General features: G+C 43.4%; 2 protein-coding genes across 3 annotated transcripts in view; one reads left to right on the top strand and one right to left on the bottom strand.

Annotated features, from left to right (window-relative positions):
• Window positions 1-6,913: 6,913 nt before the first annotated feature.
• On the bottom strand, window positions 6,914-12,042 carry gemin8 (gem (nuclear organelle) associated protein 8). The gene is made up of 4 exons (XM_084325023.1): window positions 11,975-12,042; window positions 11,645-11,694; window positions 10,886-11,234; window positions 6,914-8,531 (listed from the first exon to the last, which is right to left on the bottom strand). The coding sequence occupies exons 2-4, from the start codon at window positions 11,645-11,647 to the stop codon at window positions 8,275-8,277; spliced, it is 609 nt and encodes a 202-aa protein (XP_084181149.1). The 5' UTR covers window positions 11,648-11,694; window positions 11,975-12,042; the 3' UTR covers window positions 6,914-8,274.
• Window positions 12,043-13,601: 1,559 nt separating this feature from the next.
• LOC311228491 (motile sperm domain-containing protein 2-like) overlaps window positions 13,602-26,994 on the top strand; it is a 32,436-nt gene continuing 19,043 nt past the window's right edge. For both annotated transcript variants that reach the window (XM_084314395.1, XM_084314394.1), the window contains exons 1-8: window positions 13,602-13,731; window positions 15,310-15,367; window positions 15,884-16,039; window positions 17,720-17,806; window positions 18,749-18,903; window positions 25,626-25,686; window positions 25,898-25,936; window positions 26,478-26,602. In XM_084314395.1, coding sequence (XP_084170521.1) covers window positions 13,699-13,731; window positions 15,310-15,367; window positions 15,884-16,039; window positions 17,720-17,806; window positions 18,749-18,903; window positions 25,626-25,686; window positions 25,898-25,936; window positions 26,478-26,602 — 714 coding nt within the window. In that variant the 5' untranslated portion in view covers window positions 13,602-13,698. The remainder of the gene's footprint in view (window positions 13,732-15,309; window positions 15,368-15,883; window positions 16,040-17,719; window positions 17,807-18,748; window positions 18,904-25,625; window positions 25,687-25,897; window positions 25,937-26,477; window positions 26,603-26,994) is intronic.

The raw sequence follows: 26,994 nt of genomic DNA, 5'->3' as shown, positions 1-26,994 counted from the left end.
TATACAATATACAGTTAAGTTATACTATGTATACTAAACTATCCTAGCTATACAGAACACTATGTTTTTCCCCCCTTTAAAGTGACCCTTTCTTTTGTGTTTAAAGTGACCTGTGGTGTGCCTGTGTGTGGAGGGACCAGTGTTCAGTGTTCTGATGGCCTGGGGGAAGAAGCTGTCCTGCAGGGGAGGTAGTGCAATACCCGTAGTACGCTCTGCTGAGCGCACCACTCTCTGTAGGGCTTTCCTGTCCTGGGCGGTGCAGTTTGCAAACCAGGCAGTGATGTTCCCAGTCAGGATGCTCTCCACAGCCCAGAAATAGAAGGACTGGAGTATCTTCCCCGATACTCTGTACTTCCTTAATTTACATTTACATTTAGTCATTTAGCTGACGCTTTTATCCAAAGCGACTTACAAGTTCTGTACGACAAGTCATCAGGAAGGGTACAGCTCTATCAGCTGAGTAACAATGTTCATCAAAGTGTTGCGTGATACCGTGTAGGTTAGTTTATTAGGACAAGTGCATGACAGTAAGGTTAGTTAGGGTTAGACATATTTTATTTATCTTTAATATCTAGGGACATCTATGGATCTCAGGGAATGTATTCAGGTATATTGTGTCTGTTACTAGGCTTGAGTAAATTGCAACAAAGGACAATATAAATTATGATTTTTCTTAGCATATTTGATGGTGAATAACACCATGCTAAAAATTACCAGACAAGAAAAATGGCCACTGAGCTCGTTCAGCACCTTCTTGAGATCACCTGTACAAATAAATCTAAGGAAATGAATAAAGGGAAGATGATTAAACAGAAGGTTTTGTAGATACAGTACTGAATTCTGCCATCCGGACACAGGCAATTTTAAATATTATTATAGAATATAGAATATCAGGCCTATAAATGACCATATTATAGCCAATTCGCACATCTATGGATTGGCCCAAATCTCTTTCCAGTGGCAAAGTTCAATCTGGATTTAGTATCACCAGGCGTGCAGCAAGAACTAAGAATGAAATTTGAAATTTGAATGAAATTGTCTCAGGTGGTAGAGGCACTGCTTTGCCTTTTTCACCACAGTGTCTGTGTGTGTTGTCCATGTCAGGTCCTCAGTGATGTGGACTCACAGGTACTTAAAACTGCTCACCCTGTCCACGGTAGCCCCATTAATCCACAGTTGCGCGTGTGTCCCCTGCTGTATTCTTCTAAAATCCACAATCAGCTCCCTGGTCTTACCAATGTTCAGGAGTAGGCTGTTATCCCGGCACCAGAGTGCCAGGACATCAACCTCCTCCCGGTAGGCCTTCTCGTCATTGTTAGAGATCAGACCCACCACCACCGTGTCGTCCGCAAACTTCACTATGGAGTTGGAACTGAACCTGGCCACACAGTCATGTGTGTACAGGGAATACAGCAGGGGGCTGAGAACACTACCCTGGGGGGACCCGATGCTCAGGTTGATTGGGTTGGAGGTGTGTCCACCCACCCTGACCGCCTGGGGCCTGTCGGTCAGAAAGTCCAGGATCCAGGCGCTCAGGGTGGAGTTCAGACCCAGACCGACCAACTTGTCAGCCAGTCTGGTGGGGACTATGGTATTGAAAGCTGAACTATAGTCAATGAACAGCCATCTCACATAGCCGCCCTTCTGACTGTCAAGGTGAGAAAGGGTGTTGTGCAGTACCTGGGAGACTGCGTCGTCAGTGGACTCGTTTGTCCTGTATGCAAACTGCAATGGGTCCATGGTACTAGGGAGGGAGGCACAAATGTAATCCTTGACCAGCCTCTCAAAGAATTTCATGACCACAGAGTTTCGTGTATGTACAAATAAAGCTCTTGAATCTTGGTTGAAAGGAGTCGTCACTGCTGGTTTCACCACACTCTGGTTGAAAGGAGTCGTCAGTGCTGGTTTCACCACACTCTGGTTGAAAGGAGTCGTCAGTGCTGGTTTCACCACACTCTGGTTGAAAGGAGTCGTCACTGCTGGTTTCACCACACTCTGGTTGAAAGGAGTCGTCACTGCTGGTTTCACCACACTCTGGTTGAAAGGAGTCGTCACTGCTGGTTTCACCACACTCTGGTTGAAAGGAGTCGTCACTGCTGGTTTCACCACACTCTGGTTGAAAGGAGTCGTCAGTGCTGGTTTCACCACACTCTGGTTGAAAGGAGTCGTCAGTGCTGGTTTCACCACACTCTGGTTGAAAGGAGTCGTCAGTGCTGGTTTCACCACACTCTGGTTGAAAGGAGTAGTCAGTGCTGGTTTCACCACACTCTGGTTGAAAGGAGTCGTCAGTGCTGGTTTCACCACACTCTGGTTGAAAGGAGTCGTCAGTGCTGGTTTCACCACACTCTGGCCTGCAGTTCAACATGTTGGGCCGGCAGCACCAGGAGGACCTGCAGGGCCAGAAGGTCCCGTAAAAAAATTCCTTTTTTTACCAGCCCATCTAACCCCCGAAAAGTACAACTCCTCTGTCCCCTCCACAGTACACCTCCTGTCCCCTCCACACTACACCTCCTCTGTCCCCTCCACAGTACACCTCCTCTGTCCCCTCCTCACTACACCTCCTCTGTCCCCTCCACACTACACCTCCTCTGTCCCCTCCACAGTACACCTCCTCTGTCCCCTCCTCACTACACCTCCTCTGTCCCCTCCACACTACACCTCCTCTGTCCCCTCCACACTACACCTCCTGTGCCCTCCACAGTACACCTCCTGTCCCCTCCACACTACACCTCCTGTCCCCTCCACAGTACACCTCCTCTGTCCCCTCCACAGTACACCTCCTGTCCCCTCCACAGTACACCTCCTCTGTCCCCTCCACAGTACACCTCCTCTGTCCCCTCCACAGTACACCTCCTCTGTCCCCTCCACAGTACACCTCCTCTGTCCCCTCCACAGTACACCTCCTCTGTCCCCTCCACAGTACACCTCCTCTGTCCCCTCCACAGTACACCTCCTCTGTCCCCTCCTCACTACACCTCCTCTGTCCCCTCCACACTACACCTCCTCTGTCCCCTCCACAGTACACCTCCTCTGTCCCCTCCACACTACACCTCCTCTGTCCCCTCCTCACTACACCTCCTCTGTCCCCTCCACAGTACACCTCCTCTGTCCCCTCCACACTACACCTCCTCTGTCCCCTCCACACTACACCTCCTGTCCCCTCCACAGTACAACTCCTCTGTCCCCTCCACAGTACACCTCCTGTCCCCTCCACAGTACACCTCCTCTGTCCCCTCCACAGTACACCTCCTCTGTCCCCTCCACAGTACACCTCCTGTCCCCTCCACAGTACACCTCCTCTGTCCCCTCCACACTACACCTCCTCTGTCCCCTCCACAGTACACCTCCTCTGTCCCCTCCACACTACACCTCCTGTCCCCTCCTCACTACACCTCCTGTCCCCTCCACACTACACCTCCTCTGTCCCCTCCACAGTACACCTCCTCTGTCCCCTCCACAGTACACCTCCTCTGTCCCCTCCACACTACACCTCCTGTCCCCTCCACACTACACCTCCTCTGTCCCCTCCACACTACACCTCCTGTCCCCTCCACAGTACACCTCCTCTGTCCCCTCCACACTACACCTCCTCTGTCCCCTCCACACTACACCTCCTCTGTCCCCTCCACAGTACACCTCCTCTGTCCCCTCCACAGTACACCTCCTCTGTCCCCTCCACACTACACCTCCTCTGTCCCCTCCTCACTACACCTCCTGTCCCCTCCACACTACACCTCCTCTGTCCCCTCCACAGTACACCTCCTCTGTCCCCTCCACACTACACCTCCTCTGTCCCCTCCACAGTACACCTCCTCTGTCCCCTCCACACTACACCTCCTCTGTCCCCTCCACACTACACCTCCTCTGTCCCCTCCACACTACACCTCCTCTGTCCCCTCCACAGTACACCTCCTCTGTCCCCTCCACAGTACACCTCCTCTGTCCCCTCCACAGTACACCTCCTCTGTCCCCTCCACAGTACACCTCCTCTGTCCCCTCCACAGTACACCTCCTCTGTCCCCTCCACACTACACCTCCTGTCCCCTCCACAGTACACCTCCTCTGTCCCCTCCACAGTACACCTCCTCTGTCCCCTCCACAGTACACCTCCTCTGTCCCCTCCACAGTACACCTCCTCTGTCCCCTCCACAGTACACCTCCTCTGTCCCCTCCACAGTACACCTCCTGTCCCCTCCACAGTACACCTCCTCTGTCCCCTCCACAGTACACCTCCTCTGTCCCCTCCACAGTACACCTCCTCTGTCCCCTCCTCACTACACCTCCTCTGTCCCCTCCACACTACACCTCCTCTGTCCCCTCCACAGTACACCTCCTCTGTCCCCTCCACAGTACACCTCCTCTGTCCCCTCCTCACTACACCTCCTCTGTCCCCTCCACAGTACACCTCCTCTGTCCCCTCCACAGTACACCTCCTCTGTCCCCTCCACACTACACCTCCTGTCCCCTCCACAGTACACCTCCTCTGTCCCCTCCACACTACACCTCCTCTGTCCCCTCCACAGTACACCTCCTCTGTCCCCTCCTCACTACACCTCCTCTGTCCCCTCCACACTACACCTCCTCTGTCCCCTCCTCACTACACCTCCTCTGTCCCCTCCACACTACACCTCCTCTGTCCCCTCCACAGTACACCTCCTCTGTCCCCTCCTCACTACACCTCCTCTGTCCCCTCCTCACTACAACTCCTCTGTCCCCTCCACACTACACCTCCTCTGTCCCCTCCACAGTACACCTCCCCTGTCCCCTCCACAGTACACCTCCTCTGTCCCCTCCACAGTACACCTCCCCTGTCCCCTCCACAGTACACCTCCTCTGTCCCCTCCACAGTACACCTCCTCTGTCCCCTCCACAGTACACCTCCTGTCCCCTCCACAGTACACCTCCTCTGTCCCCTCCACAGTACACCTCCTCTGTCCCCTCCACAGTACACCTCCTCTGTCCCCTCCACACTACACCTCCTCTGTCCCCTCCACACTACACCTCCTGTCCCCTCCACAGTACACCTCCTCTGTCCCCTCCACACTACACCTCCTCTGTCCCCTCCACAGTACACCTCCTGTCCCCTCCACAGTACACCTCCTCTGTCCCCTCCACAGTACACCTCCTCTGTCCCCTCCACAGTACACCTCCTCTGTCCCCTCCACAGTACACCTCCTCTGTCCCCTCCACAGTACACCTCCTCTGTCCCCTCCACAGTACACCTCCCCTGTCCCCTCCACAGTACACCTCCCCTGTCCCCTCCACAGTACACCTCCCCTGTCCCCTCCACAGTACACCTCCTCTGTCCCCTCTCCACAGCCCCGGTGCCCTTGTGTCAACCAGACGTCGACTTGCACACAAAACGTCTGGTTGTCTGTTTCTCCTTTGAGCCTTTTGATTTTCTGGCTAGACTCCCAATGATGTGCAACACTTGGACCGGCTATATGCTATTAGGTGCTATAGATACATTTATGTAATATATATATATATATATATATATATATATATATATTAATTTTAAATAATACATCCAGAGATTTTAGAAAGGTGCAGAATAAAAGTATTGTCCATAATGCATGTTTTGTGCATTTAGGGCATCACGTGGTGTAGTGGTTAACACTGTCACGTGTCACCTCACAGATAGAAGGTCCTGGATTAGATTCCCGTTTGGGGCGCAGGTTGCCAGGTGGGGTATCTCTCTGGCCTTTCTGTGTGGAGTTTGCATGTTCTCCCCGTGCTCGCAAGGGTTTCCCCTCCCAATAAGATAAACCCAATGGAAAAACATGTAGAACAGATCGCTAACACTGTTGCGAATTTGCGTCCCTGACGAAGACGGACAGGAGCACTTGGATTGGTCCCCGCGCGGCAGCCCTTGTCAGCTCCCGGCTGCCATTAGGGGGAAAGGATGACGGGATGGGAAAAGTACAGACATTTCATCGGCGACTCAGTGCATGTGTGTGTTCCTGTGGGTCGCCCATCTGGGCATGTGTATGTTAATCTGCATGACAAATAAATACTTCATGTATTATACGGTATATACGCTCCCTACTTCCCATTTCCCCACATTTCCACCTGATTGTGGGTGCTCAAGTGCGACACCTAGTGGCTGAATGTTATCTATAGCACCTTTAAACTTGAAAAGCCAGAGTGAGATGTTATGTTTGGACTCCCATCAGATTGATCCCTGCGGATTAGTTCAAGGCCATGATGACGCAGTGTTTGGTAACCCAATGTTAGCGTGACATTTAAAGGCAATTAGTAGGCAAGTTCTGTCAACAGATACCGTTCCTCATTGATTTAGCCACAAATAATAATAAAAGAAAATATTGAATGTCTGATATTAGATATGGCAGACATTGGCAGTTTCTTGCTAATATAAAAGTATCTATCTATACGTCTATAATTGTATCTATTGTGAAATGACTTAAACAGTGACTTATTTATTCTATGTGTGCTCATACAGGGAATTCCACACGGCACCAGTCTGTTGTTATAGGAGACAGAACTGCAATTCTAGATCCCTGCTATTTTAACTATAATCATGTAGACTTTGTTAGCCCTGTATTTTTATTTTCTGAAGAAGCATTTTCATTGGCTTAGTGACAACATATAGGAGGCTTGATTCTTCGTGTCCCGTCAGATTTTTGCCCGTTGCAATGTACCTTTTCCTTGCAACGTATTGTACTCCTGTCTGTACCTTTTGCTTGATTCACTTTTGAATAAACCGTTGAAAGATGTTTCCTACCTTTCATTATTGGATATTATTGATAACCTTGACAATTTGGTTATTGAATATAGTCAATATACCGTGACCATTTGGGTGACGGGCCGACGTGATCCTTTCACAGATCCTTCCAGTCAAGTCAGGATCAGATCGTCTGCACAGTAGTGCTGCTGAAGACACAACTGACATCATAGAACACTTTATTAGAAAACACTTGGAAAAAAATATATAAGAAACAACATTCAAGAGGAGACAGGGTGAACGCAGAAGCAGAACAGAAACAGAAAGCCCCCCCAACAAGATGACAGAATCAAAATGTGGTCTAGTACAACCATTCATTTATGGTAAATGGACTGCATTTACTTTTCTCCAAAACGCTGTACAACTTAATTACTCAGACATTCACACGCCGACAACAGAGGCAACCATGCAAAGGGGGTTGCAACAGCGCCAACCTTTGGATACTGGGTTGTACTACACATTGTGCTTGAAGGGGTGAGTAAAATTGGGTTTTATGATCAGATTCAATGTTTTATTTTCTACACAAAAAAGGGTTTTCCTTTGAAAGAGCAGTTAAGACAGATGGTCAGGGAGTCAAACTAACCTATCACAAACTCTAATAATAGGGGTGGGGGGGGGGAAATCGATATATCGCAATATCGATAGATATATGGCAATGATACTTGACGGCAAGTATCATTATATATATATATTGAATCCCATTTTGCTGCAATAAATATTATTGGAGTGAGGTGAACAAACTGAAAACTTTCTTATTATTAGATGAAAAATGTGTTGTATATATATTTTTTTTATTGCAGATTTTCAGTTGGGGACATAATTTGCAGTTGAAAAAAGGTAATAACTATGTACTACTAACCCCCACCCCAACCAAAAACCATTAGCTCCAGATCAGCACAACCGATAACGGACCTCCTCAGTGACCATGGATACAACCCAGTAGGGCTGACCCCGACTAGTCGAATAATCGATCGAAAGGAGCCGTAGTCGACTATATATTTAAATCATCATTTATTTTGTATCATTCATTCCAAAAGCAAAGAGGCCTAGAAGTGTGGCTAACTCTAATGGCGCACATACCAGCGAGGCTAACTGCCTAAGAAAACGGGCACAGAGACACTGAAAGAGGATTTCACCGTCTAATAAACACTAGACTAGACAAATATCAAGATGTATGCATCAGTGGACCAATTGCATGCTTTCGCAGAGGACAAGAAGCCTTCAGTCGACTCCTTCAGACATTAAGCACCCCCACAGCCCAAATGGAAAACATTTTAAGTCGACTACCAGTCGACCATCAGCCAATTTCGGCCAATCAAAGTCAACTATACAAATCATTAGTCGGGGACAGCCCTACAACCCAGTAGAGATCTCCTCTGAAGGAAACAGTACATGACCTCCTCCGTGACCATGGACACAACCCAGTAAAGATCTCCTCAGAAGGAAACAGTATATGACCTCCTCAGTGACCATGGACACAACCCAGTAAAGATCTCCTCTGAAGGAAACAGTACATGACCTCCTCAGTCTCACAGTTTCAGCGGGATGACAGGCCAGTACTTGGGCTGCTTCCGGTCACAGTTCCTGTCGAAGGTGAGCTGCATGGCCGCCTCCATGCCCTGGATCTTGGCAGCATCCTCGCCGTACAGCTTCTTCATTTCCGCCGCGCGCCTCTCGCCGGGCCGCTCCGAGGGAGGCGCCGTGCTGAGCCAGGAGGAGCGGTGTATGTCTCGGTCGGCCGGCACAAAGCTCTCATGCTCCTCCGCTTCAATCTGTTGCTGCTTCCCTGCGGAGGGGAGGGAAGACTTTCATTATTCTGTAGAAAAACACAGCTGAACTTTGGGCTAATGGTGGCTTCTGCAGAGAAATCCTGTGCTTTAAAAAAAAATATATATTTTTTTTAATAGCATGCTATTCAAGGTATTCGGAGGCTTTTGGAAGTGCATTATACAGAAAGCAAGCAAGTGTATTTACTGACATCAAATAACTGATAACACGGTGCTTCCTGTTTCTGTATATTTTCCCTGGACGAGGATGGGCCGGTGAGTAAGAGATGCACAGAGACTTTGCACTCAGGAAGAGAGAGAAAACTGAATGATATTAGAGCCTGGAATGCAAAACCATTTGAATCCCAAGGTGGTTTTACTCACCTAGCAGACATTACAAGAGTTACATTTTGTGCCGCGATTACATAATGGTAAGATATTGTTTGTTTTGAATGTAGTTTTAACATTCAACATCACGGCGCCAAAGACAACCCTCTTAACTCATTCTGTGCCACGGGTTCGGGGCGCCAGAGAGCTCTATTACGCCGGAGCTGTAAGTCAATGGGGCGCTTTGTTCACTGGCGAGTGCTTAAAATATATCTTATATTATATCTATGGGTCTAATACACCCGTCGACTGTCAGTGAGTTGCTTCCAGTCAACATCCACGAAACAGATTTGCGGTACATTTGCTTTTATACCGTTTTGAATATGAATATAGTTTGGGTGCTTCTGAGTAATTCCAGGAAAAGACGCGATAATAGCCCTTTAGTGGAATACACTAAACATGTTGTCATTTTTCGCCCGATTATCGAATCTTCCTGAAATCAACGCTAGATCACCATTATTATCCTTCCTCATGCAAGAATGAAAAGATCCCTGGACCGCGGGGCTCCCCCACCACCTCCTCCCACCCAACGGCACACAGCCACACACACAGAGACAGCTTCAATCGGGGTAGAAAGAAATATCAGATCAACGCAATATTTTATATATAGTGTTCTTACCTGGTATCTGATGTAATGCAAAAGAAATAATCCAATTATCTGATCGCCATTCCAAATACTGCTCGTGGAGGTCCGTCCCACATTACCGAGCGTTACACATGAACGGGCGTGCAGGGTTACTGTTCCATACCATCGTTGCAAAGGCCTACCTCGCCTGAGCACCTAAACCCCGCCCGCACGGCTCGGAACGTCCCAGAAAAGAAACTACACCATTTCCAATGGAGTGCAATACCAGGCGGCGGTATTTGCCCTTTTGCGAGCTCAGACCCATTCCCAATGATAGCATCAGGCTGGATGGATGAAAATGAATGGATATAGCTAATAAAAGAAATAACGATTAAAACCTGAGTTTTCTCGTGATTGGCGCTGAGCGGTTGGCGAGTTAACCCGACTTTTCTCGTGGCTGGCGTAGAATGAGTTAATATTAAATGACAGCCGACTACAGTAGACGAGTACAGCCACTCAAATGGTTTTTTTTGGAAAATATATCCAATGGCAAACAAATTTAAATACTTTGAACCGAGACTGCTCTGTGTCCGCCTTGTGATATTCACCAGCGTACTTACTCAGCTCCTCCCTACGTTTCTTCATCTGGACGAAGTACTTACTAAGCTCCTCCCTACGTTTCTCCATCTGGACAAAGTACTTACTCAGCTCCTCCCTACGTTCCTCCGTCTGGACGAAGTACTTACTCAGCTCCTCCCTGTTTCTCCATCTGGACGAAGTACTTACTCAGCTCCTCCCTACGTTTCTCCATCTGGACGAAGTACTTACTCAGCTCCTCCCTACGTTTCTCCATCTGGACGAAGTACTTACTCAGCTCCTCCCTGTGTTTCTCCATCTGGACGAAGTACTTACTCAGCTCCTCCCTGTTTCTCCATCTGGACGAAGTACTTACTCAGCTCCTCCCTACGTTTCTCCATCTGGACGAAGTACTTACTCAGCTCCTCCCTACGTTCCTCCGTCTGGACGAAGTACTTACTCAGCTCCTCCCTGTGTTTCTCCATCTGGACGAAGTACTTACTCAGCTCCTCCCTACGTTCCTCCGTCTGGACGAAGTACTTACTCAGCTCCTCCCTGTGTTTCTCCATCTGGACGAAGTACTTACTCAGCTCCTCCCTGTGTTTCTCCATCTGGACGAAGTACTTGTAACTCAGCTCCTCCCTACGTTTCTCCATCTGGACGAAGTACTTGTAACTCAGCTCCTCCCTACGTTTCTCCGTCTGGATGAAGTACTTACTCAGCTCCTCCCTACGTTCCTCCGTCTGGACGAAGAGTACTTACTCAGCTCCTCCCTATGTTCCTCTGTCTGGACGAAGTACTTACTAAGCTCCTCCCTGTGTTTCTCCATCTGGACGAAGTACTTACTCAGCTCCTCCCTGTGTTTCTCCGTCTGGACGAAGTACTGGCGCAGCTCCTCTGTGATCTCCATGTTGCTGACATCACACTCGATCTCACTGCCTGAGTCGCTCTCCTCATCCTCGCTGTCCTCCTGATCGTGGACCCTCTCCGTCCTCCTGCCCTCAGCATCTCCACTGTGCCAGTCGGCGTAGCGCTGGGGGCCGCTGGGGTGGTACCCAGGCCCGTAGGCCGCCTCCAGGGCCCTCCTATAGGCCCGCCGGTGTCTCTGGTGCCAGTCCATAGCCTGCTGGTAGTGCTGCCAGTAGCGGCCGTACATAGGGTTTGCAAACCAGGAGGCCATGTTGCCTGTCCACTCCTGATAACAAATTGGAAGTTTGAATGCACAGGCAAGACTTCGAAAAAATGACTGAGGTTATGAGTACAATTACATTCCATGCAAAGTTAAACCAGAAGCTAACTTGGCTATATAGATATATATGAACTCTGTTTACAAACTACACAAGTTGCTATTGTATAAGGCACGTTAGGCACTTGTATGTCATAAATGTCTGGATGTAACCGTAGTGTATATCTGTATGTCGTGTATGTCATAAATGTCACGATGAATTAAAAATGGGGGACCCTGATGTAAACAAGACGAAAGTCTTTCTCTGGTCTGCATCCCCTTAACAATTATGTGTATTGAGCTGTACTGTATATTGTACCCATTCTGCAATCTGTGTTAATAAAGTTTTCAATCAATCAATTAGAAAGAAACAGCTTTACCATGACGGAAGGTGCTTTGCAGAGTGGTGTTCCCTGCTACCTCAACACACCTAGACAAAATAAACGGAAGCTAATATGAATCCCCAACAACATCCATTAGACCAGACACAGCCGTAGAAAGGCAATGGTTAGAGATTAGTATCATCAACACATCCCTCACATTAGCTGATGTTAGCAACACAAACACACATTCCCTCGTATTTCACTAAACTGGAGTTGTCGGGACGAGAGACGCACGCTAGAACACAAAGCCGCCCATCACGCTGGATTACACACGCTTGTTAAAATACACAATACACAGCTACTGTATAACGTTATAATATATTATACCGTGTGTCGCCTTGTTTAAATCCGGTGCTGCGTGCGCAGCCGTGCTGGTTTGACGACAACAATCTCCCAGCAGCCTTTGAGCAAAAGAAAAATAAGTGTCATCGTATTGCCATCTAGGGGACGCCGGGCGGTACTGCAGGTACAGGTTCAAGTTTGTTTTAAATTGTCACACAGTACTTCACAGTGAAATGCTTTGTTCTGTATGAGCCCCTGAGAATGTGCTTCATACAGTAAAACAAATAAATAAAGGAGGAATAACACTATGCATTATACAATATACAATACAATATATAAACTAAAGTACATGATTGATTGATTGATTGATTGATTGATTGATTGATTGATTGATTGATTTATTGATTGATTGATTGATTGAACATTTTATTAACAGATTGCAGAATGGGTACAATACAGTACAGCTCAATACACACAATTGTTAAGGGGATGCAGACCAGAGAAAGACATGTCTTGTCAGGGTCCCCCATTTTCAATTAATCATAATGACATACATGACATACAGGTAGACAGTACTGTTACATCTAGACATATGACATACCAGATCTACAAATATACAGTACTGTATACAGTACAAAAATAGTCTGAAAAGAGAGTCCTATATACATTTGAGGGGGAAGAAACTGTACATTGGAGGAGGTTGGGTAGGTGGGGTGGGGGGTTGGGTTTAGGTAGGTGGGGTGGGAAACTGTACATTGGAGGTGGTTGGGTTTGGACATTTACAGGGGCCAGTTTCGACCACCTAAATGGGAGGCTTCTAACTTCTCCTTCACAATCGTTATAACTTATTATGTATTGTTTTTACTTCTGTTTAACTGTGTTAATAAACAAACAAACAAACAAACAAACAAATACAATCTAAGTACAGTGAAAGACAATACAAATGCAGACTTAATGCGGTACAGACTTTTAAGGCAAGGTGCAAATGCAAATGGTTTTTCAGACACATGTACTGTCTACCTGTATGTCATGTATGTTATGATGAATTGAAAATGCAGGGACCCTGATGTAAACAAGACGAAAGTCTTTCTCTGGTCTGCATCCCCTTAACAATTGTGTGTATTGAGCCGTACTGTATTGTACCCATTCTGCAATCTGTTAATAAAATGTTCAATCAATCAATCAATCAATCAATCACATGGAGCTCGTGAAGGGGGGGGGGGGTTTGATTGATTGATTGAAAACTTCATTAACAGATTGCAGAATGGGTACAATACAGTACAGCTCAATACACACAATTGTTAAGGGGATGCAGACCAGAGAAAGACTTTCGTCTTGTTTACATCAGGGTCCCCCATTTTCAATTCATCAGGACATATATGACATACTTGACATACAGATAGTCAGTACTGCTACATCTATACATTTATGACATACCAGATTTACAAATACAGTACTGTTTGTGATACAAAAATAGTCTTAAAAAAAACAGAGTATTTGATGTAGAAACTGTACATTGGAGGAGGTGGGTGGGGTGGGGTGGGGTGGGGGAGAATCGGATCAAATACAAGCGCAAAATGCCTTTGTTATACAGGCCTATTGTTTTAAAACAAGTCAGTTGTCGATCCAGAAAGTGCAGTTTTCTCGCCGCTGCGCGCCTGAAACCACAACAGCAGTCAGCAGATTTAAAGCGCAAGTTGCACTTCCTTCCACAACAACTGGCTCCGCGGCGTGCGCTCATTCAACACTGCTTACTGTAATCAACAACCATGGCGGCGGATGGTTTAGCTGAATCACAGGAGGTAAGACATAAAAACATACTAAACTTGGCATTTGATACAAAAGCGTCGACGCTGTTCGGTGCCACTGCCAACACCGTAAATGTCTGGATGTAACAGTTACAGTAGCCTACTGTATATCTGTATGTCGTGACTCGTGTGTATGTCATGTGTAATATGTCAATTTATGATTAATTGAAAATGGGGGACCCTGATGTAAACAAGACGAAAGTCTTTCTCTGGTCTGCATCCCCTTAACAATTGTATACTATGAGGCTGAGCTGTACTGTACTGTACCCATTCTGCAATCTGTTTGATTGATTGATTGAAAAGTTTATTAACAGATTGCAGAATGGGTACAGTACAGTACAGCTCAATACATACAATTGTTAAGGGGATGCAGACCAGAGAAAGACTTTCGTCTTGTTTACATCAGGGTCCCCCATTTTCAATTCATCATAACAGACATACATTTTTTTTTTTTTTTTTTTTTTTTTGAAGTCTTTATTTCGAACATGCAATGAATACAACAAACAATAACAAAAAAGAAAAACAACTCAATCTGCATGTTCGAAAAGGAGTAGGAAGAAGTATACACTTATTTAATCCTACCCCTTTTCCACTACTCAAATGAGTGTAGGCCTACTATTTTAAACATAAAAAAGAAAAGGGAAAAAAATATATATATATATATGCAAAACAAAAAACAAAAACTATATATGTATAAAATAAAATAAAATAGAAAACAAAATAAAAATGTAAACACCCGTGAATATCAAGTCCCTTCCTCATCCCTGTACCTTGTGAACATAATTTCCTTATACATCAGTTTGAATTGTCTCATGTTTGGACATTGCTTTAGCACCACATTTAGACTGTTCCACAGTTTCACTCCACATATTGAGATGCAGTGTTTTCTCATGGTAGTGCGTACGTTTAGCACCTTTAAATTGTGTTCTCCCCTCAGATTATAACCCCCCTCCCTATCAAAGAACAATTCTTGAATGTTTCTTGGAAGTGCATGACTTTTTGCTTTATACATTAATTGTGCCGTTTTAAATTCCACAAGATCATTTAACTTCAATGTCTTTGACTCCAGAAACAATATGTTAGTGTGCTCACGATAACCTGCAATGTGAACTATCCTTATGGCCCTTTTTTGGAGTATAAAAAGTGGTTGTAGTGTAGACTTATAATTGTTTCCCCAGACTTCAGCACAGTAATTTAAATATGGTAAAACTAGTGAACAGTAGAGAATGTAGAGTGATTTTCTATCCAGGATGTGCTTTACTTTACTCATGACTGAAATGCTTCGTGACATACAGATAGACAGTACTGCTACATCTATACATTTATGACATATCAGATTTGCTAAATTTTGTTTTAATTGTTAATAAAGTTTTCAATCAATCAGTCATTTATGTTATGAATTGAAAATGGGGGACCCTGATGTAAACAAGACGAAAGTCTTTCTCTGGTCTGCATCCCCTTAAACAATTGTGTGTATTGAGCCGTACTGTATTGTACCCATTCTGCAATCTGTTAATAACATTTTCAATCAATCAATCAAACAAACAGTTGTACATATTCTCCTCTCCACAGGACATTCAAAAGAAAATCGAGGAAACAAGAGAAAGATTCCGCACTGACTATGCACAAGGTAAGACAGTGGGTGAATAAGCCAATTTATACAACCTAGAATAAAAAAAAATATTATTGGGGAATAATGGAGCTGTGGACTAATGTAATTTAACGTCACTTCATTTCAGTTTGGAAAATAAAAAAATTATTATAAAAAAAAGTATATTTGAAACACACATTTGTGTCCTGTGAGCTTTATCAAGTCAGTGCAACTGTGATATGGAAGAAAGCGTTACACCTTTACAAATAACTGCTAAGCAGCTGGTAAATATTTAAAAAAGCATATCAACCACACAGTAAACACTGTCACTTGAATGTACTTTATCCTCCAGGCTTCCCAGACAGGTATTACTTGAATGTACTTTGTCCTACAAGCTTCCCAGACAGGTATCACTTGAATACATTACTTTGCAATTACTTTGTGCAAGAATACTATTGTATTCTTGCACAATCGAAGCGGGCATGGCCATCCGCATTTCACTGTATGCCCTGGTATGTGTGTGCTAAATAAACCTCTTGAATCTTTGTCCAACAGGCTTCCCAGACAGGTACCATGCCAGCGATTTGGAGAGACTGTGGAGGGACGACGACTGGGTGGACAGTTACCTCGACTGGAAACATTATGTCGTGGAGGACACCGTGAAGATGATCGACGAGAGCCTTCAGTGGAGAAAAGACCTCAACGTGAACGGTATGTATATATGGTCCTCACGGCTATGCGGATTACCTGTTAAACAGGTCGAACCACACTGGTTTTTGTACAGTATCACCCGGTTCCACCCACCGCAGTGGTTAAAAAGCAAAGAAAGTGTTTTTCTAGGGTCCTCTAGGGCAGGGGTTCTCAACCTTTCTGCTGCCAAGGCACCCCTGTGTTCAATCAAATATTCCAGGGCACCCCTACATACGATAAAGACTTTTCCGGTCCTGTCTTTTTTGCTAAATGATGACAAAAGTGCTTGCTTTCAAAATAATGTTTATTTAAGAAACCGGGAAACACATTTGTGTGTATATGCAGGCTATATAATGCATTATTAACAGGTGTTTCAGGTCTAAATGGCTTAGTACTGTTGACATTACACTGCTTTTAGTAGTAAATCAAATAGCATATTTCATTAAATAAAATTACAGAAAATTAACACTAAAGTGCTATCTGTTGCAGCTGCACTCTTTTCCATAAAAATAGCATATTTGGATAAGTGTGACCATTTCTCAAAAACTGAAAATCATGTATTTATTTTTTTTAATACAGAAAAGGATCACTAAAGTGCTATCTGTTGCAGCTGCACTGTTCTCCATAAAAATTGCATATTTGGATAAGTGTGACCATTTCACAGAAAAGGATCACCAAGTTACCATTTCTCAAAAAATATAAATAAATACAGAAAATAAGCACTTGTTCACTCAGTGGACATTTCTAGCTCAATGCGAGGTCTGTTGCTGCTGGCTAATGATACGGTCAATACGTGAGATCTTTGACAACGCAACACGCATGTCATCCTCAAGGCTCAACTTGGCCCTATATTTAGTTTTCAGAGCTGTCATGGATGAAAAGCCAGCTTCACACAGTTATGTGGTGCTGAATGGTATCAACACCTTAACTGCTGCATCATGAGATACTTGGTACTCAGCACCACACTCTGAAACTAGCTCTTCAGGTGGTATCAGATGAGATTTCAATGAGTTCTTCCAAGAGTTTGGATGGAGATGTGTCAGGAAGCTTTGTCTCAATGTTGTCTGTAAAGTTTTTTTTTATCCAGAGTAACTTGGTGATCCTTTTCTGTGTTTTATTAAATAATGATTTTCAGATTTTGAGAAATGGTCAAACTTATCCAAATATGGTATTTTCATGGAAAACAGTGCAGCTGCAACAGAAAAAATTGTAATCTCAAGGCACCCCTGGCAGCTCTCTGAGGCACCCCTGTTGAGAACCGCTGCTCTAGGGTTACAGCTAGAGCCTGTGACACTTTGAACTTCAAGTTCAAGTTTGTTTATTATTTGTCACAATAAAATACATGTACTTTACGATGAAATGCTTGGTTCTGTATGAGCCCCTGCTTCTTACAGCAAAAAAGTAAGTAAAAGAGGAATATACAATACAATATACAATCTAAAGTACAGCCTAAGTACAATCTAAGTACAGTGAGTAAAAATGAGTAAACAGTGAGGTACAAAAGCCTTGTCGACAAGCCTTGCCTATGAAAGTGGTTGTGTGCCACAATAGAGAAATCACAAGGCAGATGAGCCATGTTTTATGTCTGCCCCTCTCTCTATCGGTCACATGCACACACACACACACACTGGACCATTTTTGTTTGTTTGGTTGTTTCAATTTCACTCTTGTTTATTTACATTAATTTCCCTCTCTTTCCAGGAATCGAGGAAAGCTCTGTAGACAAATCTTTCCTAGAGCTGGGAATGCACTACATCCATGGCTGCGACAAGGAAGGACACAAGCTGTGTAGGTTTCGCTACTTCTGGGGACGTTTCAAGGTCCGGGACGTCTCTCCATCTTGAATCTTGGATCAATACTTATAATACGTCTTAGAGGAGATCAAATGTGTGGAGATGAGATGAGAGAAAACTAGATCATCATTATCCCATGGGGAATATGAAGCACTACATTGCAATGGCTGGAGATTGTATGGTACAAAGGCAAATATGAACATTGAAAGTATTTATATATACTATAATATAACATCATAAAGAAATAAAAGAGGTAGAAACACAAGTTCAGGCATAGGATCCCTATTTATATACTGACATATCTATAGGATTCAGCCGATATCTACATACAGTATATTAACAAAAATAATTACAAAGGAAATTGCCTATCTCCCTCTTCTACTTGCATGTAATATTGTTGAATTTCATCTTGCTCTCATTAACAACAACTCCTCCCTGCTTATTCACCGTAGGCTATTTCTTTTAGCTACTTATCAGAGAGACTATTGATTTTCCTTTGGGATTCATTTTGGCAATGTTGGTGATACAAGAATTTGAACTCATACACTTGTTAGTCGCTCTGGAGTGTCTGCTACATACATGAAACGTGCCTTGCGGGGTGACAGTGGCTCAGGAGGTGGAATGGTTGTATGGTAATCAGATGGTTCCCAGTTAAATTCGGGCTCCTCCTGGCGGCGTGTCAGAAGTGTCCTTGAGCAAGACACTTAACCCCCTGACTGCTCCCGATGAGCAGGTTGGCACCTTGCATGGTTGTCTCCGCCATCGGTGTGTGAATGTGTGAGTGAATGTGTGAATGTGAGGCACAAGTTGTAAAGCGCTTTGGATAAAAAGCACTATATGAATGCAGTCCATTTACCATTCGCAAACAAAATATTGAGTAAGTGAATGAAATGCATTGTAAAGCAGTTCTTGCTCAGTTAGCTGTGCTTTCTCTCAGTTTGGTTTAGGATGAAGCTACTAGTGAAGGACTCCAGCCTGATGCAGGAGAAGAAGAGGTACGTGGCCTTCTGGCTGGAGCGCCATGTCAGGAGAGAGCCAGGCGCGCTGCTCACCGTGGTCTTCGACATGTCCGAGGCTGGCCTGAGCAACCTGGTAAGATATCACACAGTGGCAATGACTCTCTACCTCTCTCTCTCTTTCTGTCTGACTCTCTTAAAATGACAATGTGCGTTCTATTTTCTAGCCACTAGAGGTCACACTACTGGGAGCTTACATAGGAGTGTGTAGGGATTGATCACTTCAGATCACACTAGTCAAACTAGGCGTTGCAGATCAATTGCATGTCATATCTTAACTAACACCCAACTAGCAGCGTGTTTATCCAATCGGGTGTATACCACGCGGGGAAACGGGAAGTAGGAAGGGGATACATGCATGCAACTTGCAACACGCAACACGCGCATAACACGCACATAACGTGCACATAATGTGCACGCGTGTCCGTGTCTCACCAGACCATGTGAGACTAGAGCAGCGAAGGTGAGTAACGTGTTGAAGCAGCGGTGGTCTCAGTTGGCTTTGTACACACTCCAGAACTTGATTAATTCATACAAATAAGAAAACATTGTGACTTTAAAGGAACACTGCAACATTTGGGGGAAATTAGCTTACCGTCTTCTCCAGAGAGAGACAAGAAGATAGATAACAGTTTCCTCTCTGTGGGACATGGCCGGATAGTCTAGGCATTGTTCAACTAACACCTCTCCCGAAGGCCAACCGGCCATGTCCGCTTCATTCATTGTGCTAAGCTAGGCTAACATGCAGCCAGATAGCTTTCTACTGAACGCACAGAGAGGAAACTGGTATCTATCTTCTTGCCTCGTACATCAGAACTGACCCCTAGGCTCTTGGTGGCCCTAAACATGGTTGTGACCCCAAAACACACAAAATGCAACAACTAAATCACACCCACTGCTCACAATTGAATGCACACACACACATGGACATGCTGTTGCCCAAGTGAGGCATTACAACATTAAAATCACCTTACAATTACACATTACAATTACACATTGGATACAATCAGCCCGATAAAGAATTGGGCATTTCAACCAGACAGACATACACACACACACACACACACACACACACACACACACACACACACACACACACACACACACACACACACACACACACACACACACACACACACACACACACACACACACACACACACACACACACACAGAAAAAAAATAATAAGCTTTTATAAAAAGTATTAAGTGGCCTCCCTGGTGGTTGAAACGTGATTCCTTTCATACCCACGATGAGAGAAGTATACAAAATAAAGTATTAGCCTATGGCTGTATATACTTATACAGCTAGACAAAATCTCTATCTGTCTCTCTCTCTCTTTCTCTTTCTCTCTCTCTCTCTATTATTGAATGTTGATCTCTCTTCCATCTCTATATACAGGTGCAGCTCGATAAATTAGAATATCGTGGAAAAGTTATTTTATTTCAGTAATCCAATTCAAAAAGCGAAACTCTCATAGATTATAGATTCATTACACATAAAGTGAATGATTTCAAGCCTTTATTTGTTTTAATTTCGATGATTATGTCTTACAGCTCATGAAAGCCCAAAAGTCTGTATCACCAATAATTTTTTTTTAAATAGATGTATTTTTCTTTTGTATATAGAAATGTCGGCCTTCTGAAAAGTATGTTCATGTATGTTCACTCAGTACTTGGTTGGGGCTCCTTTTGCACAAATGACTGCATCAATACAGCGAAATATGTTGACTTTTCCACGATATTCTAATTTATTGAGCTGCACCTGTATCTATCTATCTATCTATCTATCTATCTATCTATCTATCTATCTATCTATCTATCTATCTATCTATCTATCTATCTATCTATCTATCTATCTATCTATCTATCTATCTATCTATCTATCTATCTATCTATCTATCATCTCTCTCTCTCTCTCTCTCTCTCTCTCTCTCTCTCTCTCTGTCTCTCTCTGTCTCTCTCTGTCTCTTTCTCTATTATTGAATGTTGGTCTCTTGTCCACCCATCTGTCTCTAGGCTGTTTACGTAACAGCTGCATCACTCATGGTAATACCTCTACTAACACTTCTTTCACTTCCCGTTATAACTGTCACATGAAATAGGAGGGATAATAAATGACATAATAGGATACGAAATACCCCAGGGAGGCCAAGTGTTGTATCTGGGGAATCTATCACAAGAAGGAATCCAAGGGGAAGACAAATACTTGATTACAGTAAGATATTGATAGTGGCAGCCAAAAAAAGCTTTACAGTTTTTCTCAATTGCTTTGGTGCATTTCTCTGATCAGAATTAAAGTTCTCATAACTGTTAGTGCATTTCTCAAAACAATTAGTACAAACTGCAAAACCTAGGTGATAACATGCAGAAGCGTGTCACTTGCTCAAAATGGATAATTCATTCCTCAAAAGCAAGTATTCATGTCAATGAAAGTGTCACTGTCATCAAAATGAAAAGTCCTGACACCATTGTTTATGAACAAGATAGTCAAATGGCTTTGCCATGTTTTCGTTATGACAGTTCACTCTGTAAGTGTTTTCCAATGCAAAAAAAGTCAGATCTTGGTGACACTTTCTGAAAATGCTCAAGACAGCACTATACACTATTTGCACAGCCATTTGAAATCTACAGTTACACATTGCTGTATTTATTGAGGTAAATGAGTACAAGACACGTATGTTTCACATTTTTACTGCATATGCTCTTTGCAATTTTAATTTGTTCACAGCATTGTGCAAAAGAAAAATACAAACTAATTTACAACAAACATAAGAAACACCCTTTGGCCTTTGGGTAGAGCTGTGCACAACTGTAAACAATATTGCAGTACATATTGGAACTGAATTGGAACATACAACATACACAGTACTGTAAATCATTCATTCACATCCAGACGTTCCTGTCTGTCTGGCTATTGGATTCAGGAATGGGGAGTAGGGAGGGAGATATTCCACCAGCATCCTTTCATGTGCTGCAAACCACTGTGTGACCAGAATTGCGTGGTGAAAACGCACATTATCCCATACAACAACGTATTTGGTCAGATGGTCGCCATTTAGACCCCTCTCATTCTCAGGGACTATGTCCCTGTAAAGAGTGTCTAAAAAAGTCAGCAGATGTTGTGTGTTGTATGGACCAATGCGGGGCATATGGGTGAGGACGCCGTTTTCTGAGATGGCTGCACACATTGTACAGTTTTTCTCAATTGCTTTGGTGCATTTCTCTGATCAGAATTAAAGTTCTCATAACTGTTAGTGCATTTCTCAAAACAATTAGTACAAACTGCAAAACCTAGGTGATAACCTGCAGAAGCGTGTCACTTGCTCAAAATGGATAATTCATTCCTCAAAAGCAAGTATTCATGTCAATGAAAGTGTCACTGTCATCAAAATGAAAAGTCCTGACACCATTGTTTATGAACAAGATAGTCAAATGGCTTTGCCATGTTTTCGTTATGACAGTAAGTGTTTTCCAATGCAAAAAAAGTCAGATCTTGGTGACACTTTCTGAAAATGCTCAAGACAGCACTATACACTATTTGCACAGCCATTTGAAATCTACAGTTACACATTGCTGTATTTAGTGGGGTAAATGAGTACAAGACACGTATGTTTCACATTTTTACTGCATATGCTCTTTGCAATTTTAATTTGTTCACAGCATTGTGCAAAAGAAAAATACAAACTAATTTACAACAAACATAAGAAACACCCTTTGGCCTTTGGGTAGAGCTGTGCACAACTGTAAACAATATTGCAGTACATATTGGAACTGAATTGGAACATACAACATACACAGTACTGTAAATCATTCATTCACATCCAGACGTTCCTGTCTGTCTGGCTATTGGATTCAGGAATGGGGAGTAGGGAGGGAGATATTCCACCAGCATCCTTTCATGTGCTGCAAACCACTGTGTGACCAGAATTGCGTGGTGAAACGCACATTATCCCATACAACAACGTACTTGGTCAGATGGTCGCCATTTAGACCCCTCTCATTCTCAGGGATTATGTCCCTGTAAAGAGTGTCTAAAAAAGTCAGCAGATGTTGTGTGTTGTATGGACCAATGCGGGGCATATGAGGACGCCGTTTTCTGAGATGGCTGCACACATTGTAATATTCCCTCCTTGTTGGCCTGGGACATAAGTGGTTGCTCTCTGTCCAATGCGATTCCTTCCACGCCTTCTACCTTTTGCCAGATTGAAACCCGCCTCATCAACATATATGAATGTGTGCAGCGATTCCCTGGCATCCAGCTCCATTCAGGGGAAAAATGATAAAGAAATGTATAAAATTAGCTTGACAGATTTTGACAACTAGTTCAACATATTTGTATGTAATGACTCAAGCAATGAAATGAGGACTATTAGTTTTATAGGGAATGACTATTCAGCAGTCATAAGTATAGTTCATTTTGACTGACATGACCTAAGCAAATGATAATGTTATAAAACAGCAGAGAATTGTATGAAAGCAATTGATGCATGTCCAAAAGTATTTGCAATTTGTTCGGAGGAATGAGAAACTGCTACTATGATGTGCACAAATTACAAAATGTTGTGGAGGTTGAACTAACAGTTATGAGAACTTTAATTCTGATCAGAGAAATGCACCAAAGCAATTGAGAAAAACTAGGCGGCTAGGTGGTGTAGTGGGCAAGGCACTCGCCACCAGTGTGGAGACGCTAGGATTCGCGTGTTCGAATCCAGCTCTCCACATTGTTTTCAGTTTAGCTGGTCGTCCGCAGTAATACACATTGGCCGTATTACGGGGAGGGAAAACTGAAGGGTGGGGATCGAACGTTGTGAACAAGCGACTCCTACAAGTCGGTTGGTGCACCTGCGCAGTAGAATCAGGAAGTGTCGGGGGCAGCGTGAGCCTCCCACGCGCTACTCCTCGACACTGAGAGATCGAGCTGCGCAGGTGAAAAGATGCGACTGCTGTTACCTCAAGTACCGGAGGGGACTTGTGCTATGTATGACTTAGTCCACATTGCAGCCGGCTTGTGGGAGGCAAGAAACAGCGTTCGTGACAGGGGAGGGTTGAATTGGATGATACGAAATTGGGATGGGAGAAAATATAGAAAAAATGGGAGAAAAAGTGGATCAAAAAAAAAAAAGCAATTGAGAAAAACTGTAACTAAACTGTGGTACAAGGTAGAAGTGCAGACGAAGGACCAATGGATAGAGTTAGTAGAGGGGATACAGGAAATGGAGAGAATCACACATCTGCTGAGGCTGCAAGAAGAAAAGTATGAATGGAAATGGGGAAAGTGGGCAGAATATAGGAGGGGAAGTAACGACATCACAGAGGATTGAAAAGGATACAAGGAAATAAATGAAAATGCAAATATAGAATGGACCGAAGGACCCATGCCACACTTTTTATTTTCTCATTTTTGTCTATTTGTTTTATATTTATGTACTGTTGATATGTTGAAATGTATTGTCTATGAATGTTGTCTATGTATGTTGAAAAAAAAATAATAATAACTTAAGTAAAAAAAATATAAATAAAGGCCCACTAAGGTAAACCTAAAACTCTTTTTTGTTTATTTTGTGTGTGTGCACTGCTACTACGTGCCTGTGTTACGGCCCTATGAAATCCGTTTGATCTTTTCCTGTTTTCAGATTTTTATTTTCCTGTTTTCGGATTTCTCTTATTTTCCCGGTTTTTATTATATTTTTTCATTTGGATTTAAGTTTAACCAAAAAAAAAACAATACAAAATTATGTTTTTTTAACTAACTTTAATAACGGTACATCTGCCGTACAACAGTGTCAGTGCAGTTCAATGCATTTAAAAAATTCAGTTCAGTTCAATGCAGTTCAACTGCCAGTGAAGTGCACTAACTAAATAATAATTAAATAATACAAAATAATAATTTGTTTAAAATAAATCAGAAAAAAACAAAAATGTAATAAAAAAAGAGATGCTTCTCCCCATCTCTGGCTGACATCACCATTGTGGTACATGATGGTTAGGGTTAGGCCTTTGTATTTTCCTCAGTGAGGGATTCTCTTTTGTCGGCCAGCAGCATTTTGTACTTTCTGAAGCTTCTCTCTGTATAATTATTTTTGAAGTTTAAATATCAACATTATCTGGCCATCCTCAGTAAATACTATCAAACTCTATACTATCAAACTCCTCCTTTCCAAAGACCAGAGATGGGACGGGCGCTCGCACACACACACTAGGGCTGCACGATTTTGGGAAATAATCGAATTGCGATTTTTCGGACAGATATTGCGATTGCGATTAAATTTGCGATTATAATATATATTTTTTAAAGCAGCCCCACAGAGGTTTATTGTAAAATGCGGCTTGCATCTGGCCTACGTGGTGGGTCTGTTCGGGACACCGAGCCTGAAAATGTTTCTTTTTACCTGGGAATCGATAACGGTACGGTACCCAATGGTACCTTTTTTTCTGTACTTTACTCTCCCTCTCTGAAGTCTAAACTTCACAACACACAATCTAAAACCCCTTACCTCCCTCTTCCAAACCGATCTTGTATCTCAATGGGACTTCCTGGTTAAATAAATGTAAAAAAAAAAATGTAAAAAATATTGCGATTTTTTTTGTTGCGATTTGATAATTCGCGATTTCGATTTAAAATCGATTAATCATGCACGCACACACACACACACACACACACACACACACACACACACACACACACACACACACACACACACACACACACACACACACCCATGCCTTTTCAAAATATGTTTACTCCTCTGTGGTTTGAATTGACGTCTTTACTATCTACTCTTATCTCTCTTGCAGGACATGGAATTCATAAGGTTTATAATCGGCTGTTTCCAAGTGTACTACCCCAGACTGCTGTGTGAGTATCAACACAAAACACAATTTTGGTGCCATCCTCAGCTTTTGTGAGCTGAAATTCCACATGCCGCATGTCCTGGTCGCTATGGATTTATCTATACATTCAAAGACAATGCGTAACCACAATGCCTGTTAATTTGATATTTTAATAATCTGCATAGTGTGAAATTCATGATGCATTTTTTAGTACAATTTTCTTTTTTCACTTTCAGCTAAAATGCTAATGTATCAAATGCCATGGATTATGAACGGTGAGTTACACAAGTAATTAATCATGCTTACTCATACAGCACATTTAATACAGAGCTGCAATGCAATGCACATAACAAACGTCAAAATAAAGCATTTAAAAGAAGATAATGTAACAAGTAATCATACGTAATTGTTTTTAAATTATTACCTCTGTTTTAATTTTGAGCTATTTTATTCTTTTAAAAAGATTTTTTATTATTTTTTTCTTTTTAATGTATTTTAAAATGTGCTCTTAATTATTCTGATTGTCTGATGTCTTTATATTTATGAACACACTGTAACACTTGTGTATGTAACATCTCGACGGCACTGTAAATGAGTTTAATTACTCAGTGTATTATCGAGTATAAATAAAGATTGAATGAATGAATGAATGTAAAAATATACATGATTTAAAGAAGTGATGAATGATAAATCAACCCCCCAGTGTGTGTGGGGGGGGGGGGGGGGGGGGGGGGGCCATGGTTTGACTGAAAATGACACCTACTAATGCCACTAAATGTCATTCGTAACCATTACTCCGTCTATGTCCGTCTCCAGCGGCGTGGAGGGTAGTGAAGACATGGCTGGCACAAGACGCCATCGACAAGCTGAAGTTCGTCTCCAAGAGTGACGTCCACACGTTCATAGACCCGGAGCAGCTCCCGGTTTACATGGGAGGAAGTGTATGTACTGTAGCTACACACATCCAGCCTCACGCTCCTGTTACATGGGAGGAAGTGTATGTAGCTACACACATCCAGCCACACACTCCTGTTACATGGGAGGAAGTGTATGTAGCTACACGCATCCAGCCACACGCTCCTGTTACATGGGAGGAAGTGTAGCTACACGCATCCAGCCACACACTCCTGTTACATGGGAGGAAGTGTAGCTACACGCATCCAGCCACACGCTCCTGTTACATGGGAGGACGTGTATGTAGCTACAGGCATCCAGCCTCACGCTCCTGTTACACGGATACAGTTGTTATAGAGCATCAGTGTTTTTGTTCCATCTATGGCACAAAACACAAAAGCGGCAAACGCAATACAAACATGTTCATTTTGATTTTTTT

Source organism: Notolepis coatsorum, assembly GCF_963971535.1.
Source record: "Notolepis coatsorum genome assembly, chromosome: 1".
Lineage (NCBI taxonomy): Eukaryota > Metazoa > Chordata > Actinopteri > Aulopiformes > Paralepididae > Notolepis > Notolepis coatsorum.
The sequence above is the reverse complement of the archived record's forward strand: the minus strand, read 5'-3'. Positions and strand labels throughout refer to the sequence as shown.